Source organism: Rhinolophus hipposideros (assembly GCF_964194185.1).
Source record: "Rhinolophus hipposideros genome assembly, chromosome: 5".
In the NCBI taxonomy this organism is placed as follows: domain Eukaryota; kingdom Metazoa; phylum Chordata; class Mammalia; order Chiroptera; family Rhinolophidae; genus Rhinolophus; species Rhinolophus hipposideros.
This window is the reverse complement of record NC_138051.1, coordinates 80,776,538-80,795,085: the sequence shown is the minus strand read 5'-3', so window position 1 is coordinate 80,795,085 and position 18,548 is coordinate 80,776,538. Positions and strand designations below refer to the sequence as shown.

Below are 18,548 nucleotides of genomic sequence, written 5' to 3'. Positions count from 1 at the left end.
TGCCTTCTCAGGGTGCCCTCATAATGAGGCCGCTGCCAGTCCTGGTGCTTAGGATCCAGGGCCCTGGTTTTTTCCCTCTTGGTTTAGCAAAGGCCTGGTTTTGCCATATAGAGACAGGTTGTTGGATATTCTTGGCTATTGGATTAAAGGGGCTGAGTCTGGGTCCTTTAGGCAAAGTGTGCGTTCTCAACTGGAATGGTATCACTTCCAGTGGGTAAAATGTGTTCTTGGAGGGCAAAAAAACCCTGAACTTTTTAGTATATAAAGCACAGGTATTCACACAGTGTATAAACAGATTTACAGGATGGCTATGGTATTAAAATGTCATGGGGAGGCGTTTAGGAAAAAAATATGTCTAAAAAATCTGGGAGGGGCAACAATGAAAAAAATTGAGAAACACTAAAGTAAAATTTTTGAAGTCCAGGAACTCATCAGCATTTCTGGGTTTGTGTTTGAATTGGCCTTCCGAGGGAACAATAAGTCAGCCCAGATTTTAGATGCCCCTCCTCACCCTCTTGACACTTGTCCTTGGCCTGAAAGATGGGTATATGTTTTGTGCCCATAGGAAGCAAATCCCTCCTTCCTCTTTCTCAAGCAGAGAGGGCCTGACTGGACTATCTCTGGTGGGATTGGAGGCTTGCTTGCTGGGAGAAGTAAGGCAGTTGTAAACAAGTGCTGAGCGTGAGCTCCTGGTTCTTCCCTGCGTGGGAGGGACAGGAGAGCGGGTTTCTCCTGACACTTGGCCATTTATCAGGGATCCCTGTGCCTCACATTTCTGTGAGTCCGCTCAATCTCTGTCTTGACTAGTTTTTCTTTGCCACTTTCCTGTAGGGGAACAATGGCCTCAAACCCAAGGACAATGAATTCACTTCCAAACCCTGGCACTGGCCTATCAACTATCAGGTAGGGCCCGAGGCTGGAGCCCCTCCCAGGGAATGGAGCCCAGAAAGTGAGCATTGAGACTGGTGGAGGTGGGGTGTGCTGGCTGACCGGGCGGGCCCTTGCTTGGCACGGATGGGGTGGCTGGAGACAGGGCTCTGATCCTGACCCAGTCTTCCCAGAGAGTTCACTAGAATCTGCACGTTCTGAGCCGCCTGTGCTGGCTCCCTGTCTGTGAAGGGTGACCAGTTTTCCTCCCCTGGGACGTGTGCCACTGGCATGAGCTGGGCCTGGGTCGGCAGCGTGTGCTGTGCTCCCTCCCCAGGGCCTGCGCTTCTCGGGGGTCAATGACACGGACTTCCGCGTGTACCTGCTTGGCAACCCGGTGAGTACCCACCCAGGCCAGTTTGGGCCTTGAGCCAGGTCTGTGGCGGGCTGTTGCTTTCCCCTCACACTGCTGTTCCCTTTTCTACGCAGGTGGTTTGGTGGCTGAATCTGTTGAGCATTGCCCTCTACATCGTGTCGGGGAGCGTCATTGCTGTAGCTGCGCACAGAGGGGCGCATCTGTCCACGGAGGTTGAAGGTCAGGTCCCTGTCTGCAGCCTCCCCTGGCCTAGCAGCTGGTGGGGTGCCTGCAACCAGGGGATGCCTGCCTGCCGATGGCCACGCTGTCCCTTCTCCTTAGCTTTTGAAAGCTCACAGTCACCAGACGCCCGGTGCTGTGTTAGATGCTTCCCCCTCCCAGCCACCCTGTGGGGTAGAGATTGTGACCCCTGTTCTGTGGACCAGGAAACCAAGGCGCTAGAGGTTAAGAACCTTGTCCCAGGACATGTTAGTAAGTGGCAGAGCTGAGGTTCAAGTCCAAACAGTCTGAGTTCAGAGTCTACACTTTTGGCCTCTGCTCTGTACGGAGCTGCCCATCTCTTCTGCCTGCTCCTTGTTCCATGGCCCTGTCCTCTAGTGGGCTAGAGAGGAGCCCCCAGGGCAGGATCTGCGGGTGCCCATCCCAGTGCTGCTCCTGGTCACAGACCGCAGCCTCGGAGACATTCACACAGGCTGATTTTGCCTCTGTAGCTCCCTGTCTAAACAGCCATAGTCCTAGACGCCCTCTATCCCACCTCCCTCTTCATCTCTGACCTCACCTCCACCCTGTCTGCAGCCGCCAAGATCTGTGTGGCAGCAAAGATGTGGGAGGTGGAGGAAGGGGGGCAGCTCCCTGCAGGGTGTGCGGGATTTTGCTTTCCTTAGAGGCCATGCTGCCTCCTGCTGGTGTTTGGTGCCTTCCATGGGTGCTGCGGCCCCTCTGGGCAGGGTGGTGAGCAGGGCTCTTGAGAGCCGGCCGCTCCTGTCTGCCAGCTGCCAGAGGGCTGTTCGACTTGGTCCAGAGGAGGGAAGGAAGGCCCAGTACGGCAGCAATGTGGCTTCTTCAAGCCCCACAGCAGGGAAGGGGCAGAGCTGGACTAGTGCTCAGTCTCCGTGCCCCGCCCCGTCTGCTGACTGGGGCTGTGTTCCTTGGCCCAGGGCTGTCCCAGGTCCTACTGCGAGGAGGCGGGCAGCTGCTGCTCGGCTGGGTGCTCCATTACTTCCCGTTCTTCCTTATGGGCCGGGTCCTCTACTTCCACCATTACTTCCCAGCCATGCTCTTCTCCAGCATGTTGACAGGTCAGCACTACCCACCTGGCGTTGGTGATGAGGGCGGAGGATGGGACAGGAGGGGAGGCTATGGGGAGCAGCAGGACTGAGTGGATCTGCTGCCCTGACCTGGGCGGCGCCTTTCTGCTGCCTCCCCGGGAGGCGGCCTCCGATAGGCGGTGCTGGGTTTCTCTCCTGTCCCCCAGGCGTTCTGTGGGACACGCTGCTGCGGCTCTGTGCCTGGGGCCTGGCTTCCTCTTCTCTGGCCAGCGGCATCCATGTGGCTGGAGTCCTGAGCCTGCTCCTGGGAACTGCCTACAGGTGAGCCTCCCTTGCACCTGGGATCAGGGCAACCCTGATGCCTCAGCCCTGCGTGCCTGTCAGAGTCCCCTGTGGTGCTTTGAAAGCATGCTGGTGCCATCTCCAGGGGTTCTGACTCAGTCGAGCCCAGTTTGGGCCCAGTCAGCCACAGTTTTCAAGCTCCCCAGGTGACCCTAATGTGCAGCCAAATAGGAGAAACATGGGGCTGACTCTGCATTCTTCCCTTATGCCGGTGGTTCCCAGCTTTTGTACCACAGGCCCCTCTTGAGTCACAGTGGCTCCCTCCTGGAATAGCTCTCAGTGGGGTGGGTCGAGGGGCGTGGGGGTGTGTGGCCTGGCTCAGAATAACTGGAAGAAGGGTGTTGTTTGGAAAGCACCCCTCTTCTCCCCACCTGGCCAGTCTCACAGGTCCCCTTTTGAGCATTACTGGCCTTTAGGGGGCAACATAAACATGTGAACAGGAAGTGGTGACCTGTGACCCGAGAGCATTTTCACATTTTAACCAATACTCGGGGCCAAACAGCCCATGACCACATCCCCGGACTGGTCTCCCGCCTAGGCCTCTGGGCAAGAGCCCTTTCCTTTACTGTCAGTAAGTCAGAGTCCACTAGGCTCCCAGCTGCCGTGTGCCCAATGGCCAACTCAGGCATTGCTGATGGAGGGGCCAGGGCCTTAGGTGGAGAAGACCTGATGAGCTCCCGCAGGAGGAGCTGAATTTTAAAAGATCTGTAGGGCTGCTTGTCTCCGCTGAGGCACTGGTGTGCCAACTGCGTCCCTTTGCATTCTCTCTCACAGCTTCTACCTCTTCCACCCGCTCGCATACGGGATGGTTGGTCCCCTCGCCCAGGACCCCCGAAGTCCGATGGCAGGACTAAGGTGGCTGGAATCATGGGACTTTTGAAGCCACTGCAAGGACTCCAGCCTCAGTCCAGAAACTTCCTGGGGACAGCTAGCTGTGGAGCTAGTCCCTGGCCCCTTCCAGCTGTGGAGGAAGCTGCCCGACCAAGCTCTGGGAGCGTACCCAGACTCGAACAACACTAGAGAGAGCCACGCTCTGCCTGCAGAGATTCCACCGCTGAGGGTGGCTCGGCCACAGAGGACATCTGTCAGGCCCATTTCCCCAAGTGTGCAACATGCGAAGTGTGAGTGTGTGAGAGAGCGGGTGGGAGTGCCGAGTGTGAGGGTACTTTGTCCGTGTGCCTGTGGAACAGACTGACTGTGAACAGTGGCGTGGTGGCATAAACTTGAAGAAATAGTCCAGGGCTACAGTAGTACTTTCTGGTATTTCTTTCACACTGGATTGGGTCTGTAAGTAAACCTCAGCAACAATTCTCTGACCTCCCAGCGGGCTGAGAGCGCTGGCCGCACCTTGGGACATCTCCACGGGAAGGCCAGGTGGGACTGGCGGAGCTGTGCTGTCCTGCTTCGCACAAACCAGCAATTATGGCAGAGCGCCCCTGTGGCTGCTGCTGGGAAGTCTCCTGTGTGGCCGCAGGTGGCTGGGCTTCTTGCCTGCCGTGGGCACACAGTGCGGCAGCCGAGGACTCGCCAGCCCTTGGTTGGCCCCCCTCAGTCCTCGGTTTCTTGCTCTCTGAGAATGTCACACGATGAGACTGGTGGGAGGAATGGCATCCTATCTTTGGCTGCTCTGTGTTGCCAGGCCGTGGGTGCCAGGGGTGGTTTCTTGCTGCCCTCTGCATCCAGCCTGGCTGTAAGGACAGATGTATTCTCCTGAGGGCCTCTGTGCCCCTTGCTTAGCAGCCGAGGTAGATGTGCGGCAGAGCAGGGGTCTTTGTGGTGCTGGGCTGGGGTCCTAGTGTGGGCTGATGTTCTGTCACTTGTTAAGTGCTCCCCATTTTTACTTCTCTAGTCCACTCCTGCTGACTCCCCCTTTCACTCCATTTCATTTCCCTTTCTCTGTGTCACTGTTTCACCAATCTTTTTCCCCAAAGTTCCAGAGCTTCTAGAAATGAAGGAAAGCTTCTACTTTGTATTACTTTGAAGCTAGAGCAAGAAGCTTAGAGCTGATCCTTTCACTTCCTCCCCAAATGTAATGGATTAAGAGAAGCTTTGGGTCACAACCCAGCCAACCCAAGGCCAGCCCTTCAGCGTGCCTCCCTCATCCAAGCCCGTGGCAGAATACTTATTTTGTCACAGGGGACTGCGAGGCTTCGAGGTTAATGATGAATCTCTGCCACACTCCCTGTTCCGTCCTCTGACAGGGTCACAGCTCTTTAGAGCATCTTTGGGAGGCAGTTGCCACGGAGACTGGAAATTGGTCCCAGGGACAGGCTGTGCTACCTACTGGGTGGTGGGGAGGCCATGCTTGGATGTTCAGACCAACCATCATTAATGTTAATAGAGGAAATACAGCGACATCAAAAGCAAGGCAGGTTTGTTAATTAGATCTGGGGCCTGATGCTCTCCCTCTCCCAGGGCCGCAGCCCTTCTGACTTCCCCCAGCAGGAAGCGCGGCCTGAGTGCTGAGTCTGGGCTGCTTGGTTAATTGCTTTTCTGGAAGGGAAGGAGAGCAAGGGTGGAGAACCTCTGCTCACCCCTTTCACCCCACCACTGACCTCCTGTCCTCCCTGCAGAGTGGTTTCTTCTGAGCTGGATGGGGGCAGCCCTCTGGGTGGGCTGTCCTGGAGGTAGAACGCAGGGATCTGTGCTTGACTCTCAGCAAACAACAGTGGCCCACGATGACAGTCGGGGTGGCTGGTGTTCCCTTGTGCCTTGTGTTTCCTAATAGGAACTCACTGGAAGGGAGGAACTGAAGGAGAGTTCCTTCAGAGGGGCAGCCACTCTGAGTGCAGGTGACGAGGGAGAAATCTCAGGCAGCTTCTGGTCCATATCTCCTGCTATTTTGGCCACAATGGGGACAAAGGGTTCCTCTGTCTCTTCCGTTGCTTGCCAAACATGGGAGAAGGAGAATTGTCTGTCCACTCTCTTCTTCCTCCTTGCCCAGACTGGTAGGTCCTTCTCTGGGGACAAAGCTGCATCGGTTGATGCCCAGGTTCTATCGTTGGAAGGTGCTGGGGAGCGGGGCTGTCAGAGTGGTGCTTTCAGTGTGGGGCCAGCACCCAGGAATTGGCAGACCTGTGATGTGCCCCACAGCCACGCTGGTAGAGGAAGAAGACGTGGGGTAGTCAGCCCACCCGCCGGCTGCTTGAGCCACATTAAAAAAAAAAGTTTCCACAGATAATCAGAAGCCATTTAGTTTTGTAATAAACAGCTCTTATTTTGAATACCTGTTGTTCCTATTGTACTTAATTGAAAATGACTTGCCCTCTGACTCCCTGAAAGAGAAGAAGAATGTTTTGAGTGCAAGAACCGTCTACCGTGTCTCATGTCTGAGGCTGTTCCAATTGCACCAGAGGCCCTGCCGGGCAGATGAGCCTGATTTTACCCCAGCGGATGTTTGGGCACTCTCATATGTAAGGTTACTTGAGTAATGTGGGTTATTTTGATTTATTTACACTTATTCCAAATAAGTAGTAAGCTGGACCTTATATTTTCTCATTGAACCTTTCCATACAAGTATAGAAAGGAATGAGAGAAAGTAAGTCGTCTACTTCTGAGACAGCTGAGTGGCCCAGCATTGTAGCAACTTCCTTTCTGCTTACCAGAGGGCCCCCTCTTGACAGGGGTCTTCTGTTATCAGGAGCGATCTTAAGATCCAAAATAGGTAAGAGCTGATTCATGTTGGACAGTGGGGGGAGGAGGGCCGGCGGGGGGAGAGGAGCAGCACTGTACTGTGAAATTGGGGGGTCTTCTGGGCTGCCCGAGCCCCCCTTCCCTCTTAGGACCAAGAGTAGCTGGAGATGGGGCAGGGAGGGGGTGATGCAAATCTTTAGGAGTGGGAAATGCTGAGGACAGGCAGGTTAGAAATGGACCAAACACTCCTTGCCTGGCAGCTTAATTTACCAAGTCCCGACACATCTGAGACACAATCCTTATAAAGGCCCAGTGAAGTCGATCCTCTTTTTGTCCCCATTTGGCTCATGAGAGATTAAATTACCTGCCTAAGGTCCCATGATTAGTAAATTGTGGGGCCAGGGTTAGGCACCAAGTTGGGATTTTTCTGCTTCTGCGGCCTGGTCCTAGGACTAGGAGCACTTTCCCAAAACAACCTGGCAGCCCTGGAACCCCTGGGGAGAAGACCTGGGCTCAGCTCAGAGGCAGCCAGATTCAGCGTGTTTCATTGTATGTGCTGTTGAATGCATTGATAGCTCCTCTAGGGCCCGGTGTTTCCTGGTGCCCCCAGACCAGTGGTATTCTGGGAGGAAAACCCTGATTTGTAGCATTTGCCAATTTCCGTGGTGTAAGTACTCCTACCATGGCCTACGAGGTCCAACAATTAAGTTCCTAGAAAAAGTGCTACATACCTCATTGCTGAATATCACTACCGTCACCTTCGAAGTCCTCCCCTTGGGAAGCTATGCACCCATGCCAGCACCTAGTCCACCCTTCAAAGCAATTTCAGAACTCTTTTTCTGGAATGGCCATCAGAGCTGTCGTCATATTACCCTTGATGTCCTGAATGTCATCAAAATGTCTTCCTTTCAATATTTCCTTTATCTTCGGGTAAAGAAAGAAGTCATTGGGGGCCAGATCAGGTGAGTAGGGAGGGTGTTCCAATGCAGTTATTTGTTTACTGGCTAAAAACTCCCTCACAGACAGTGCCGTGTGAGCTGGTGCATTGTTGTGATGCAAGAGCCATGAATTGTTGGTGAAAAGTTCAGGTCGTCTAACTTTTTCATGCAGCCTTATCAGCACTTACAAATAGTAAACTTGGTTAACTGTTTGTCCAGTTGTTCCAAATTCATAATAAACAATCCCTCTGATATCAGAAAAAGGTTAGAACATCGGTGCAACAAGTTAGCGAACTTAATTGTCAGGCCGCGTATTCCGAGGCTACCAACCTGATGTCACTGAATGAGCTAGAAAGATGTGCACAGTGGGGTTTCACTAGCCATCTAAGAGCCAGTTTCAGTACACCACCGATCCAGACCCAGTGACCGTGGCTTGGTCTGAGCTATGGACACAGCTCTCGGTCACAATCCATTAAAGTGAGGGAGGCAGCGGATCATGGAGGCCTAAGGATGGTCAGAGTGAGACCTGAGGTCAAGTCCAGGCCCCACTACTTACTATGTGACCTTGGGCTAGTTACTTAACCTCTTTGCCCCTGTTTCCTCAATGGTAAAACGAGGGTATAATAAATAGTGCCTCCTTCTTAGAGTTATCGTGAGGATGAAAAGAGTTAATGATGCACAATGGCTGGACATGAATGCTTGATAAATGGTAGCTCTTCATTGTTGATGAATGTCAGCGCTGGCTCTCGAGCAGTATTGGAACTCTCCTCAATTAGAACTTCCTGCCCAAGTCATGGACAGATGTCAGGCAGGGAGGGGAGCTCCCGTGACTTTTCCCCAGCCCCTCAAATATGGATTCAGACCCTCAGTCTCTGGTTGGAATACACCACCCTAACTGTGTAGGCCCAGCCAGATTCTCAGGCCTTTTCTCCAAGGGGAGCAGAGATTAGAGGACACTTAGCCCTCTCCTGCCCCCTCCTGGTTCTAGAAAGGCAGAGTGAGTGCCGACTCCATCGCGTACTAGCTAAGACTATTACCTCACATTAATTTATCAGATCCCAGACCCGGTCCAAAGGGGAAAGGAGGCAAGAAGGGTCCTGAATATAGACTATTGTCAGGAAGTGCAAATGGGTGGAGTGGGAAGCCTTTGATGAGCCAGGTGGCCTGCGTACAGCACCGGGCATCTGGGCACTGAAAGAAGGTAAAGGTTGATGGAGACATGCCGTTCCCCTGTGATGCCTAGCTGCAAGTCTAGTCCCTGAACGCCCTTGGCCTTGTCCCTTCAGCTTCAGGCCCTTTGTGATCTTACGTGAGGATCTGTTGAACTCTTAAGACACAAGCCTGGCTGCCTTACAGCCTTGCACTCCGCTCCAGCTCAGAGACCCCAGAGATGTGTGGGGAGATGGGGCAGGGGAACAGGAGGTACTGAAACTCCGGGGTCCCTGTAAAAGTGAGAGCGGCTAGATGATTCCGTTGGGCTTGGGTGCATGACACAAGAGTTCTGCTGAAGCCCTTAGTCCTGATTTGGGGCCAGAAGGAGAAGTTCTAGAAGGCAAGGACTCCACACTCCATGCCTAGCGCAGGGCTGGCCATGGAGCCACAACCTGTTGGTAACCGATGGCCCCAGTTGTATCCATGCCCACATTGTATCCATGGAAACAAAGGAGGTGGACTGAGAGGCCCCTAGAGACCCTGATGCCCAACCCAGCTGTACACTAAGTACAGCTGAGGAAACTGAAAGAAGTGGACAGACTGAGAGGAGATGGCTCAGACACTTGCAAACAATGATAAACGAGGGTGAAAATAGGCTTGCTCTCCCAAACCGGGGCCACTACACTGAGCTGGAGCTCGAGGAACTGTCATGTTTGAAAGAGAAAAACTGTAGGTCTAAACGACAGGTGACCAACTTCACACTCCAATGGCAAGCGTGAGATTCCTTTCCTGAACTTATGTTTTGTAACATAAATAGTAGTTCTATACAAACTTTTTAAAAAGTCCATTAAAAACTGTGGGACAGTAGAATGTTGAGCTTCACTCCCTCAGCGTCCAGGTAGTGCCACGCCCACAGCCGCTGTCCCTGAGATGCCACCCACCCTGGCCAAGCAGAGCGGGGTGATGACTGCAGCCCACAGATCTCTAAAGATGGGGTCTTAGGAAAACCCATGTCTTGGCCCTGTCCCTAAGGCAGAGAGCCCAGGTGGCCCCCCAGGTGTGGGGGTGCCTCAGTCAGATCCCGGACTCGGGCAGGGGGCACTCCCAGCCTCAGCCTGGTCGCACAGGCAGCTGACCTGGCATGCCGGCCTCCCAGCCAAGGGGGTGGTAAACGCAGGTGCTTCCAGGCAACGCTGAGTAAGGCTTGGGCCAGGTGGCTCCTGCGGAGCCTACCCAAGGCGGTCAAGCTCAGCTCCGCGCCTTAACTAGCAGGGGGTAATAGCACCGCTGGTCTCCAGGTGAGAAGCAGGCCCGGTGAGGCTCGGTGATTTCTGTTAAGGTGCGAAGCCCGGGCATTTCCCAGGACACCAGGTCGTCTCCGGCCAGAGCCAGTTGTCCGGAGACGCGCGCCTTGATGGGCGGAGGCCGCGGAGGCTTTCAGGCGCCCCAGTGGGCGGCGCGGGGCGGGCGCCCTCGGAGCCACGGGGCGCGGGGTGCAGCGGCCGGAGCAGGGTCCCCGGAAGCGCCGGCGGGGCTGGCAGGGGTGGGGTGCCTCTACCTAGGACGCGGGAAGGAGTGGCGGTTGGATCCCGCCCGGACGAGGCTCAGGGGCCGCGGCGGTGGCAGAGTGGCCCGCGTCGCCGCTGAGATGGGTGGCACGTGCGGTGGCGGTGCCCGCGCCCCGAGGGTACCAGTCTTGCGCCTCGTGTCCCTGGGCGAGCATGGAGCGCCCGGAGCCCGCGCTGCTGCGGCAGAGCGGGCGGGGCCCGCGGAGCACGGCGCAGTGTCATCCGCCAGGTGAGGGTGGCCCGGGGGCCCGGGTGCGAGGGGGCGGGAGCCCTCACCGGGAGTGGGTTCCAGGGGGCCGCCGGCTGCCTCGGCGTGGGACACCGCCAGACGTGCGCCAGGGCCGGCGGCGACCGGGGCGCAGCGCCTTCTGCTCCCCCCGCGGTGGGCTCGTCTCGCGGGCGGCTTCCTCACCGAGATCGCACCCTCGGCGGCAGACGCCAGCCCCGCGTTGCGCCCCCCGCCCGGCTCTGTGACTCCTGTGTCTGTTCCTTGGATGGTGACTCCAGGGATGCCGACCGCTGCCAGGGAGAGGAGACGGGCCGTGCCCAGGGCCCACGCGGGGAGGGCGTGCGGCGCCTGGCTGGTGGGGCACGGGTCTGGGCACCGGGAGAGGGCACTTCCAGCAATGAACCGAAGGCAAGGACCAGGCCAGACAGAGAACTGCCGGGAAACGGATGACAGATGCTCAATTCTCACTGCCAGGGAGAGGGCTGCGGGGGTGCACAGCCCAGAACGGGATGGGGGAGACCAGTCTTCAACCTCAGCTGGAGGGTCTCTGAAACTCCTCTGCCGTCACCAAAGGGGCAAGGGTCCCTTTCACCACGGTTTTTCAGGATCCCTGGCTCCCTAAGCCAGCCCAGAACTTCTGAGGAAGCTTTGCAAAATCTCCCCACCAACGAAAAGGGAAATAAGTTCGCGGAGTTACATAAAACCCTGAGGAGCCCTCCCAGATGTAGCTGAGAGTTTCAGCTTGTGCCTTGGCTGTCCCCAAGCCCACTATTTTTTCAGGCACCCTCTATGGTTCTGCTGCTCCCAAGCTGTGGGACCTTAGGCAAGTTACTTAACCTCTCTGGGCTTGTTTCCTCTGTAAAATCGGGATAACAGTTGTACCCACTGCTTCAGATTGTGAGAAATGCAAAACTTAACCATATGTAAAGTACTCGATGCTCAATAAGTGTAAGGAGTTCTTAATACTATTATTATCATCACTGGCCATAGCCCCCTCCCCAACACCTTACCCCCAACCCGCCCCAGAAGACATGAGATGAGACTGGGAGATTGTGACCTAGGAATGGGAAGGGGAGGGGGGAGAGAGAGAGAAAGAGAGAGAGAAAGAGAGAGAGAGATTTCCTCTTTCCACAATGTTAACTCCAGGCTTCCTGTTTAAGGATTCCTTCCTGTTCCAGCACCCCTCAACTGTTTATGGAGGGGCTGCTACATGCTGGGTCCTAGAGTGACCTGGGCACACATGCTCTTCCTAGGAAGAGGACATCAGCAAAGCTGGTGAAGGGGTCAGTGCCAGGTTGGAGGGTGTGTTATAGTTTGCAGCTGAAACTCTGGCCCACCCTCATTCCCACTGCGGGCAGCCAGGGCTCTGGGGCATGCAGGGGCTAACACCCAGGGCTGACACCTGGGCCTCCCCCCACAGGCTGTTTGACCTGGAGCCCGACCTACTGCCTTTCTTCCAGTACAACTGCCGCCATTTCTCCAGCCCAGAGGACTGCCTGTCCTCCCCCGAGTTCCTGGACCACATCAGGAAGGTGAGGGGAAGGCGGAGCCGGCGTGGCCTCTGGATCCAGCAGAACACCTTCCTGGAGGAGAATGAGAGCCTGGGGTTAGGGAAAATGATTTCCGTTTTCTGCCCTGGGCCTGGTCTTACTCGCCTTCTTCTGCTCCCTCACGCCAGGGGCATCTGCTCCTTTCCCTCTGTGCTGAGCTGGGCCCAGTCTGTGGCACCACAGTCCCCTACCCTGTGCTCAGCCAGCTGGTGCCAGCTGTCATTGCCCTCGGCCTTGTCCCCTGGCTCTTGTAGGTAGTGTTGGGCCATCTGCCTATGAAAACCAAGATGGGGTTTTCTTAGAGACTCTTATCTTTCACAGAGCCTCAGTTTCCCCTCGTCCCAGGCAGACACTATTCTGCAGGCATGTTTAGGGCTTTGAGTCCCTCAGAAGAGAGGGGCTTCCTTCACGGTGTAACATTAGTGGCTTGGTCACCACACGTTAACAACATGCAAACACAGACTGCTTTCCATTTCTGATCCTCAAAAACTGAGGGTCCTGGTGATCTCTCTTACCTCCAGTTGGGAGCCCTAGGTTCCAATTGGGCTTGTGAGCAGAGGGGTTGCTCTGGCCTGTTTCAGTGTTCCCTTGACTCTGGCAGGTGATGCTCGTGATTGACACTGTGGTGACCAATGTGAGGACCTGTCCTCGCTAGAGGGCTACTTTACAGGCCTGGGCAAGAAGCACCGTACCGTGGGCGTCAAGCTCAGCTCCTTCTCAGTGGGTAAAGGGGCTCTTCCTCTCTCTGGAGCTCCTCAACTGAGGCCACCCTTCTCTCCCAATCCTCCCCTGCCTCCTCCTTCCTATACCCTCAGATGACCAGGGCTCGGGCCTGCATCTGGTACTTACCTGCTGTGTGACCCTGGAGCTGCCTTGCCCTCTCTGAGCCTCCAGTTTTTTCTTCTCTGGTATGGCTTTTTTTAGAACCATAGAAAGGTAAGGATTCACTTCTCTGCTCAGTTTTCTACTGCTGTGTATAAGACCATCCCAAACAAACAATGATTTCTGAGTTTTCTGGGCTCCGCAGGGTGGTTCTGTTCCACGTGGCATGGCTGGAGTCACTCATGCAGTGCATTCAGCTGGGAGCTCATCTGGGGCTGAAATGGCCAGGATAGCCTGTCATCCTGGGGTCTCTCTTCCTGCGGCCTCATCACTTGGTAGTCTAGCTGAGTCCTGTACAGAGGAGCAGCTGAGTCTAAGAGGGTGTGTTCCAAGAGAACCAGCCCTGGCAGGCAAGTGCTTTTCTAGATTCTGCTTGTGTAACTCTTGCTAATGTCCCATTGGCCAAAGCCAGGCAGACGGATGAGACCAGTGTCAAGGTGGAGGGCCCCTACTCAAGGTGAGGTTCACTGGAGGCCACTGACGTGAGTCTACCACGTAGTCCAGTCACCTTGCCAGATGGGAAGCCCCTTGGGAAGGGACCGGGTTTGTCTTGTTCCCTCCATCCGCTGCATTAGCACAATGCCTGGTCTTCAGCGGCTATTCAATAAGTATTTGTGGAATAAATAAACCTTATTTTATTGTGACTAATAACAAATGAGAGCCATTTTTATTGCTGAAGGCTTACTGTGTACAGATGCTGTGCTAAGAGCTTTTTATAGACGATCTCATTAAATCATTTCAACAACCCAATGAATCGGAACTTTTTCTCTTTCTCTGTCTTACATATTAAGCAACAGAAGCTCAGATAGTTTACATAACTTGCTCAAGGTCACACAGTTAACGAACAGTAGAGTCATAAAGCGAACTTAGGTCCATCTGGTCACAGAGCCTGGGCTTTTAACACCTTGGATGCTGCGTTGCCGAGGAGAAAACTGAGGCCCGGGGGCAACGACTGCTGAGCTGGGGGGTCACTCAGCAAGGCTGGGAGGGGAACGAAATACTTTGTTCACTATAAAGCCTCAAATTTAATGGGAAAGATGGGCACAATGTGGTACCCAAGGATTGGGGCAGAATCCTGCTCAGGAAGCAGAGACCCTGTGCAGGAGGGAAGAAAGGCCCAGGAGCCCTCACCAGCCCCAGGCTTCAGTTTTCTCACCAGGGGAATGCAGTGATGCCTTCCTGCCTTCGGGAATGACACGGTGCTCCTTGCCTCTGCAGACCATGGGTGAGTCTCTGCTCTACATGCTGGAGAAGTGCCTGGGTCCCGCCTTCACACCAGCCACCAGGGCCACCTGGAGTCAGCTCTATGGGGCCGTAGTACAGGCCATGAGTCGAGGCTGGGATGGCGAGTAAGAGGTGGCTCCTGCCAGCGGCCTCCACCTGGCAGCCTCCATTTGTCTGTGTCTGCTTGTGGGTCTGTGTCTGTTGTAGCCCAGGCTCTCCTAGGCCTCCCTGTGACTTGGTCCTTGTCCCCTTGGCCATCCTGGACAGGTGATGGAGTAGGGCTGGGTCTCCATCTCCCCCACCCCCCGACTCCCACATAAGTGTAGGTAGGGGGATGGGGTGGCTTTTCCTTCAGAAAGGGTCTTGTGGATCCCCTCCTCACCCCCCGCCCCGTCCCCAGTAGCTCCTCCCTGCCTGTCTTATTTCCCCTCTGGCATCCCTTCTGCTGCCATGAGGAGGAGCAGCATTTTGGTGGCACAGATGGCATGGGGCCGGGAACGTATAGGGCTTTGAGGGAATGGGCGCTTCTGTCAGCTACCCTTGTCGGGTGAGCCCGAGCCACGTCGAGAGAAGAATGGCTGAGCTCTGGTCACCTTCCCATCAGCCTGCCTTATGCTTTTCTCTCCCAGGGGTGTTTGCTCTTCACCAGGAGAAAGAAGGGGCACTTTTAGCCTCCCTCACAGACAGGTCATTGGCAGTACCGCTGAGGAAGGGAGAGGTGACCTGGGATGTGAGAGGGCTCAGTGGGATCTCAGAGTCCTACTCATCTGACAGAGTACTTTGTCAAAGTACACCTGACAGAGTACTTTGTCTGTTGCAGTATCTCCCTTTCCGTCACTCAGCACTTCTGGTGGGAGCGCCCTCGTTTTTGCTCTGTAAGAACAAGTCAGCCAGTGGGACAGGGGGAAGCTGTGGAAGGCCAAGGAAGTAGGGGTGACTCCATTCCAGAGGGCCCTGAGTTCCTCACCACCCCCTCCAGCAGGGCCTGGGCCTCGTCTCCCCAGCCTCCGCTCTGCCTCTGCCTGCACCCACTATGGACCCACAATCCCCCAACTTTTCTACCCACTGTGTGCCTGTTCTTAGGCAGGTGGAGAGACAAGAAAGCAGCAGGAGGGGCGCTTTGCCCTCACCCTGAGCTGTCTGCACTTCTGTCTTTTGCGCCGTGCTGTGCTTATATACACTTATGAAGAAGAAACCTGTTCTGCATACCTCTCGGACCCTCCAGGACTGCTCTTTTCTTGGGTGTCAACTTGTGCCAGATGGAGCTGCAGGGTGATGAACACAGGGTGGGAGGCTGGGCTCAGGAGGGCCAAGGCTAGAGTGGGTGGAAAAGAAGGGAGAGGCCAGGGGAAGTGGTAACTGCCTGCCATAGCACCAAAGCCAGTTATTCTTCCTCCTGAGAGCTGGACTACATTTTCCAGTCTCCCTTGAAATTTGGTGGGTCATGTGACCAAGTTGGTCCCATTGGAATGTGTGGACATGTGTGCCACTCCCACCCCGTGGGTGCTCCTCTGTGGTCTGTCATTCTTCTGCCAGCTTGATGCAGATCTCACAGCGAATTTGAAGGCCATGAATTGAATGTGACAGAGCCACAGTTAGAAAGGCCCTGGGTCCCTGAATCACTGCTTGGAGGAGAGAGCCCACTAATCAGAAATGCCTACTGGGCCCCAGGTACTTCTCCAGCATGTAGAGCAGGGACTCACCTATTTTGAATTTTATAGGAGAGACATAAATTTCTATTGTGTTTGGGCCATTATGCATTTGGGGCTTGGTTTGTTACAACACATGCCCACACTAATCCAGAGACCTGGGAGCCCACCTGCTGGTAAACAAGGTGAGGCCAGGGATGGGAATGGTCCAGGTGCCAGGACAGAAGTAAAGGGCACCAAAGACTCTGAGGAAAGCTTGTAGACCCTCCTGGGAGGGGAAGGTGCCAATCTCAGGGCATTAGATTGGTTAACCTGGCATGTACATTGGAGTTGAAGAGCAGGCGTGAGTATGTGTTTTCAGGAGGATCAGGCAGACAGGGTAGAGAGACAGCCAGGGACTGGGGAGAGAGCAGATTAAGAGTGGGCATTCTGTTTAAAACACACACACAGAAAACAAGAGTGGGCATTATGTAAACAGGCTCAGGGTTAACCCCCACGTGCTCCTGGCCTCTAGGTAGGGGGTCCTGGAGCTGGGCTGTGAGTGGCTGGAAGGGCTGCACATGGGCTGCTGCCCTCACCCTCAGGCTTCAGTTTTCTTGCCAAGACCAATGTTGCAGGTGCCAGCAGAACCTCCCCAGCTCCCAGCTGAGCTCAGATGGCCAGGCCTGCAGGCTATGTGACTGCAGACCTTGGGTCTGGAGCATGTTAGGAATGCTTTGCCCACTGTGGGAGCATTGCCCACCAGAAGCTTTCTTTTTTTTCTTGAGCCCCACAGTCTCCACTGAGATAGGGCCTCTTCTGCTGCGTGATCCAACTCAGGAGGCCATGACTGGCCTGTGGCTTTTGAATGTCTGACACCCACTCAGGTGATTGGGGTGACCTGGCTTTGGAAAGGCCAACAGCCTCCTCTGACCTGTGTCTTGAGCCAAAGCATGGGTGCTTTTCACCTCTCTTGAAGGCCACTCTTCTGCTTGTGCATGGGTACGTGTGTGTGTGTGTGGGGGGGGGGGTCCTCCTCCCTTAGTCCAGGTCTTGGCCCTGTAATCCTCTGTCCTGTATTCTTCCCCCATCCATCAGCCCACACGTCCTATCTGATAAAAGAACCACCCCACTCTACACCCATCCTCTCTCTTCAGCTACAGTCCTATTTTTTTCTTTCTTTTTTTAAAAAAAGATCTGATTTCATTCTTCCCCCCCCCACCCGATTTTATTGGGAAAGGGGAACAGGACTTTATTGGGGAACAGTGTGTACTTCCAGGACTTTTTCCAAGTCAAGTTGTTGTCCTTTCAGTCTTAGTTGTGGAGGGCGCAGCTCAGCGCCAGGTCCAGTTGCCATTGCTAGTTGCAGGGGGCACAGCCCACCATCCCTTGCGGGACTCGAGGAGTTGAACTGGCAACCTTGTGGTTGAGAGCCCACTGGCCCATGTGGGAATCGAACCAGCAGCCTTCGGCCTTAGGAGCATGGAGCTGCGACCGCCTGAGCCACTGGACCGGCCCGAGCTACAGTCCTATTTCTTTACCTCCTTTGATAGCAAAACTCTTCAAAAGAGTTGTCTTTCCTGGCCATTTTCATTTTCTCACTCCTAGGAGCAGACTGACACCTATTTCATCTCCACCCCTAATCACCAACAGCCTCCATTCTGCCGCAATCAGGATCATATCTCAGTCCTTATCTTGCTCTTCTGCCCAGCAGCACTTGGAAGAGTTGACCACTCTATCCTTTACTTGTAAACTTGTTATTATGGAAAAATGTTCACATACACAAAAATCAGACCCTAGTGAATCTCCATGTACCCTTCACCCAGCATCAATGGTGAGCAACTCAAGATCCCCAACACCCCTCTTATTTTGCTGGAGAGTTTTCAAGCAAATGCAGGCTTCCCGTTCTTTTACCTGTAAAGTCTTCCGTATTGTGGGGACAAAGCCCCCAAAAACAGTTTCCAGGCTCTCGGCCTCACATAGGTGCTGGCTCGGGGAGTAAATGGCCATTAACTGTGATCAAATGGCCATCAGCTGTGGCTAGTTGGCCGTCAGCTGTAACCCGTAAGCCATTGGCCACTAATATAACGGCTGTAGCTATGCTAGCAGAAAGAATGGGGGCTAGCAAGAAGATGGTGGCTGGCAAGCGCGGACTGCTGTTAGGCAGACTATGTAGATCCTGCTTCCTGTGTCTCCAGCCCGGCCGCCAGCGAGAATATATTGGTTTGACTCCCCTATCTATGGCTCCGTGGGTGTTCCTTTTTGGCCTTACCGTGTCCTGCGTTCTTATGTGGGGAGTGGGACCAGAGACCCCACAGGCCGCCCTGCCTGACACCCTGCACGACACATGGCGTACTTGGCAGGATACGGTGCTGGCCAAAGCTTTCCGAAGGGCAGTGGAGCAGTTTGTGCCTATGAAAGCTCAGTCTGAGGAAGATCAGGAGGAGCAGCTGCCGGAGAGCTCGATCCCCGTGGAGGGGTGGGAAGACGTGGACGGTTCCCCAACCAGCAGAGGCCAGAGAAAGCGGAGAAAGCGAAGGTTGTTGCCGCCCTGTGGGCTGGGAACTGCTTGCTGAGGCAGCCTGGATGCGGGACTTGTCCCAGGAGGAAACGCTTGCTGAGTCCTCCTTGGGAGATGAGGGTGAGGTCAGGGTCGTCCCTCACCCTCAGGACAGCCCTGGTGAAAGACTATGGACTATGAGGAATTGCCTTCTATCCCTGATTTAATGGACGCTTGACTGTTTGAGAACATACCACCATGTAATGGGACTGGCGGATGTTTGCTTTTGTGTCTTGACTGGCCGCCATTGATAATATGTAAGCACCTTGATGTGAGCCGCTGTTGTTCCAGCACAGTACCCCGAGAGGCCCAGAGAGAGAGTGGCAGTGCC

The 18,548-nt window shown here is 54.7% G+C and overlaps 2 protein-coding genes across 2 annotated transcripts in view; both read left to right on the top strand.

Annotated features, from left to right (window-relative positions):
• POMT2 (protein O-mannosyltransferase 2) overlaps window positions 1-6,075 on the top strand; it is a 39,267-nt gene extending 33,192 nt beyond the window's left edge. The window contains exons 16-21 of the mRNA XM_081049784.1: window positions 832-903; window positions 1,205-1,264; window positions 1,357-1,462; window positions 2,401-2,541; window positions 2,718-2,832; window positions 3,628-6,075. Of these exons, the coding sequence (XP_080905910.1) occupies window positions 832-903; window positions 1,205-1,264; window positions 1,357-1,462; window positions 2,401-2,541; window positions 2,718-2,832; window positions 3,628-3,733 (600 nt within the window). The 3' untranslated portion in view covers window positions 3,734-6,075. The remainder of the gene's footprint in view (window positions 1-831; window positions 904-1,204; window positions 1,265-1,356; window positions 1,463-2,400; window positions 2,542-2,717; window positions 2,833-3,627) is intronic.
• Window positions 6,076-10,297: 4,222 nt separating this feature from the next.
• On the top strand, window positions 10,298-14,158 carry NGB (neuroglobin; the record flags this gene model as incomplete). Its single annotated transcript, XM_081048752.1, is given in 6 exon segments — window positions 10,298-10,343; window positions 10,346-10,373; window positions 11,794-11,905; window positions 12,525-12,555; window positions 12,558-12,643; window positions 14,024-14,158. Coding segments are annotated over 6 exon segments (438 nt in total).
• Window positions 14,159-18,548: the final 4,390 nt, after the last annotated feature.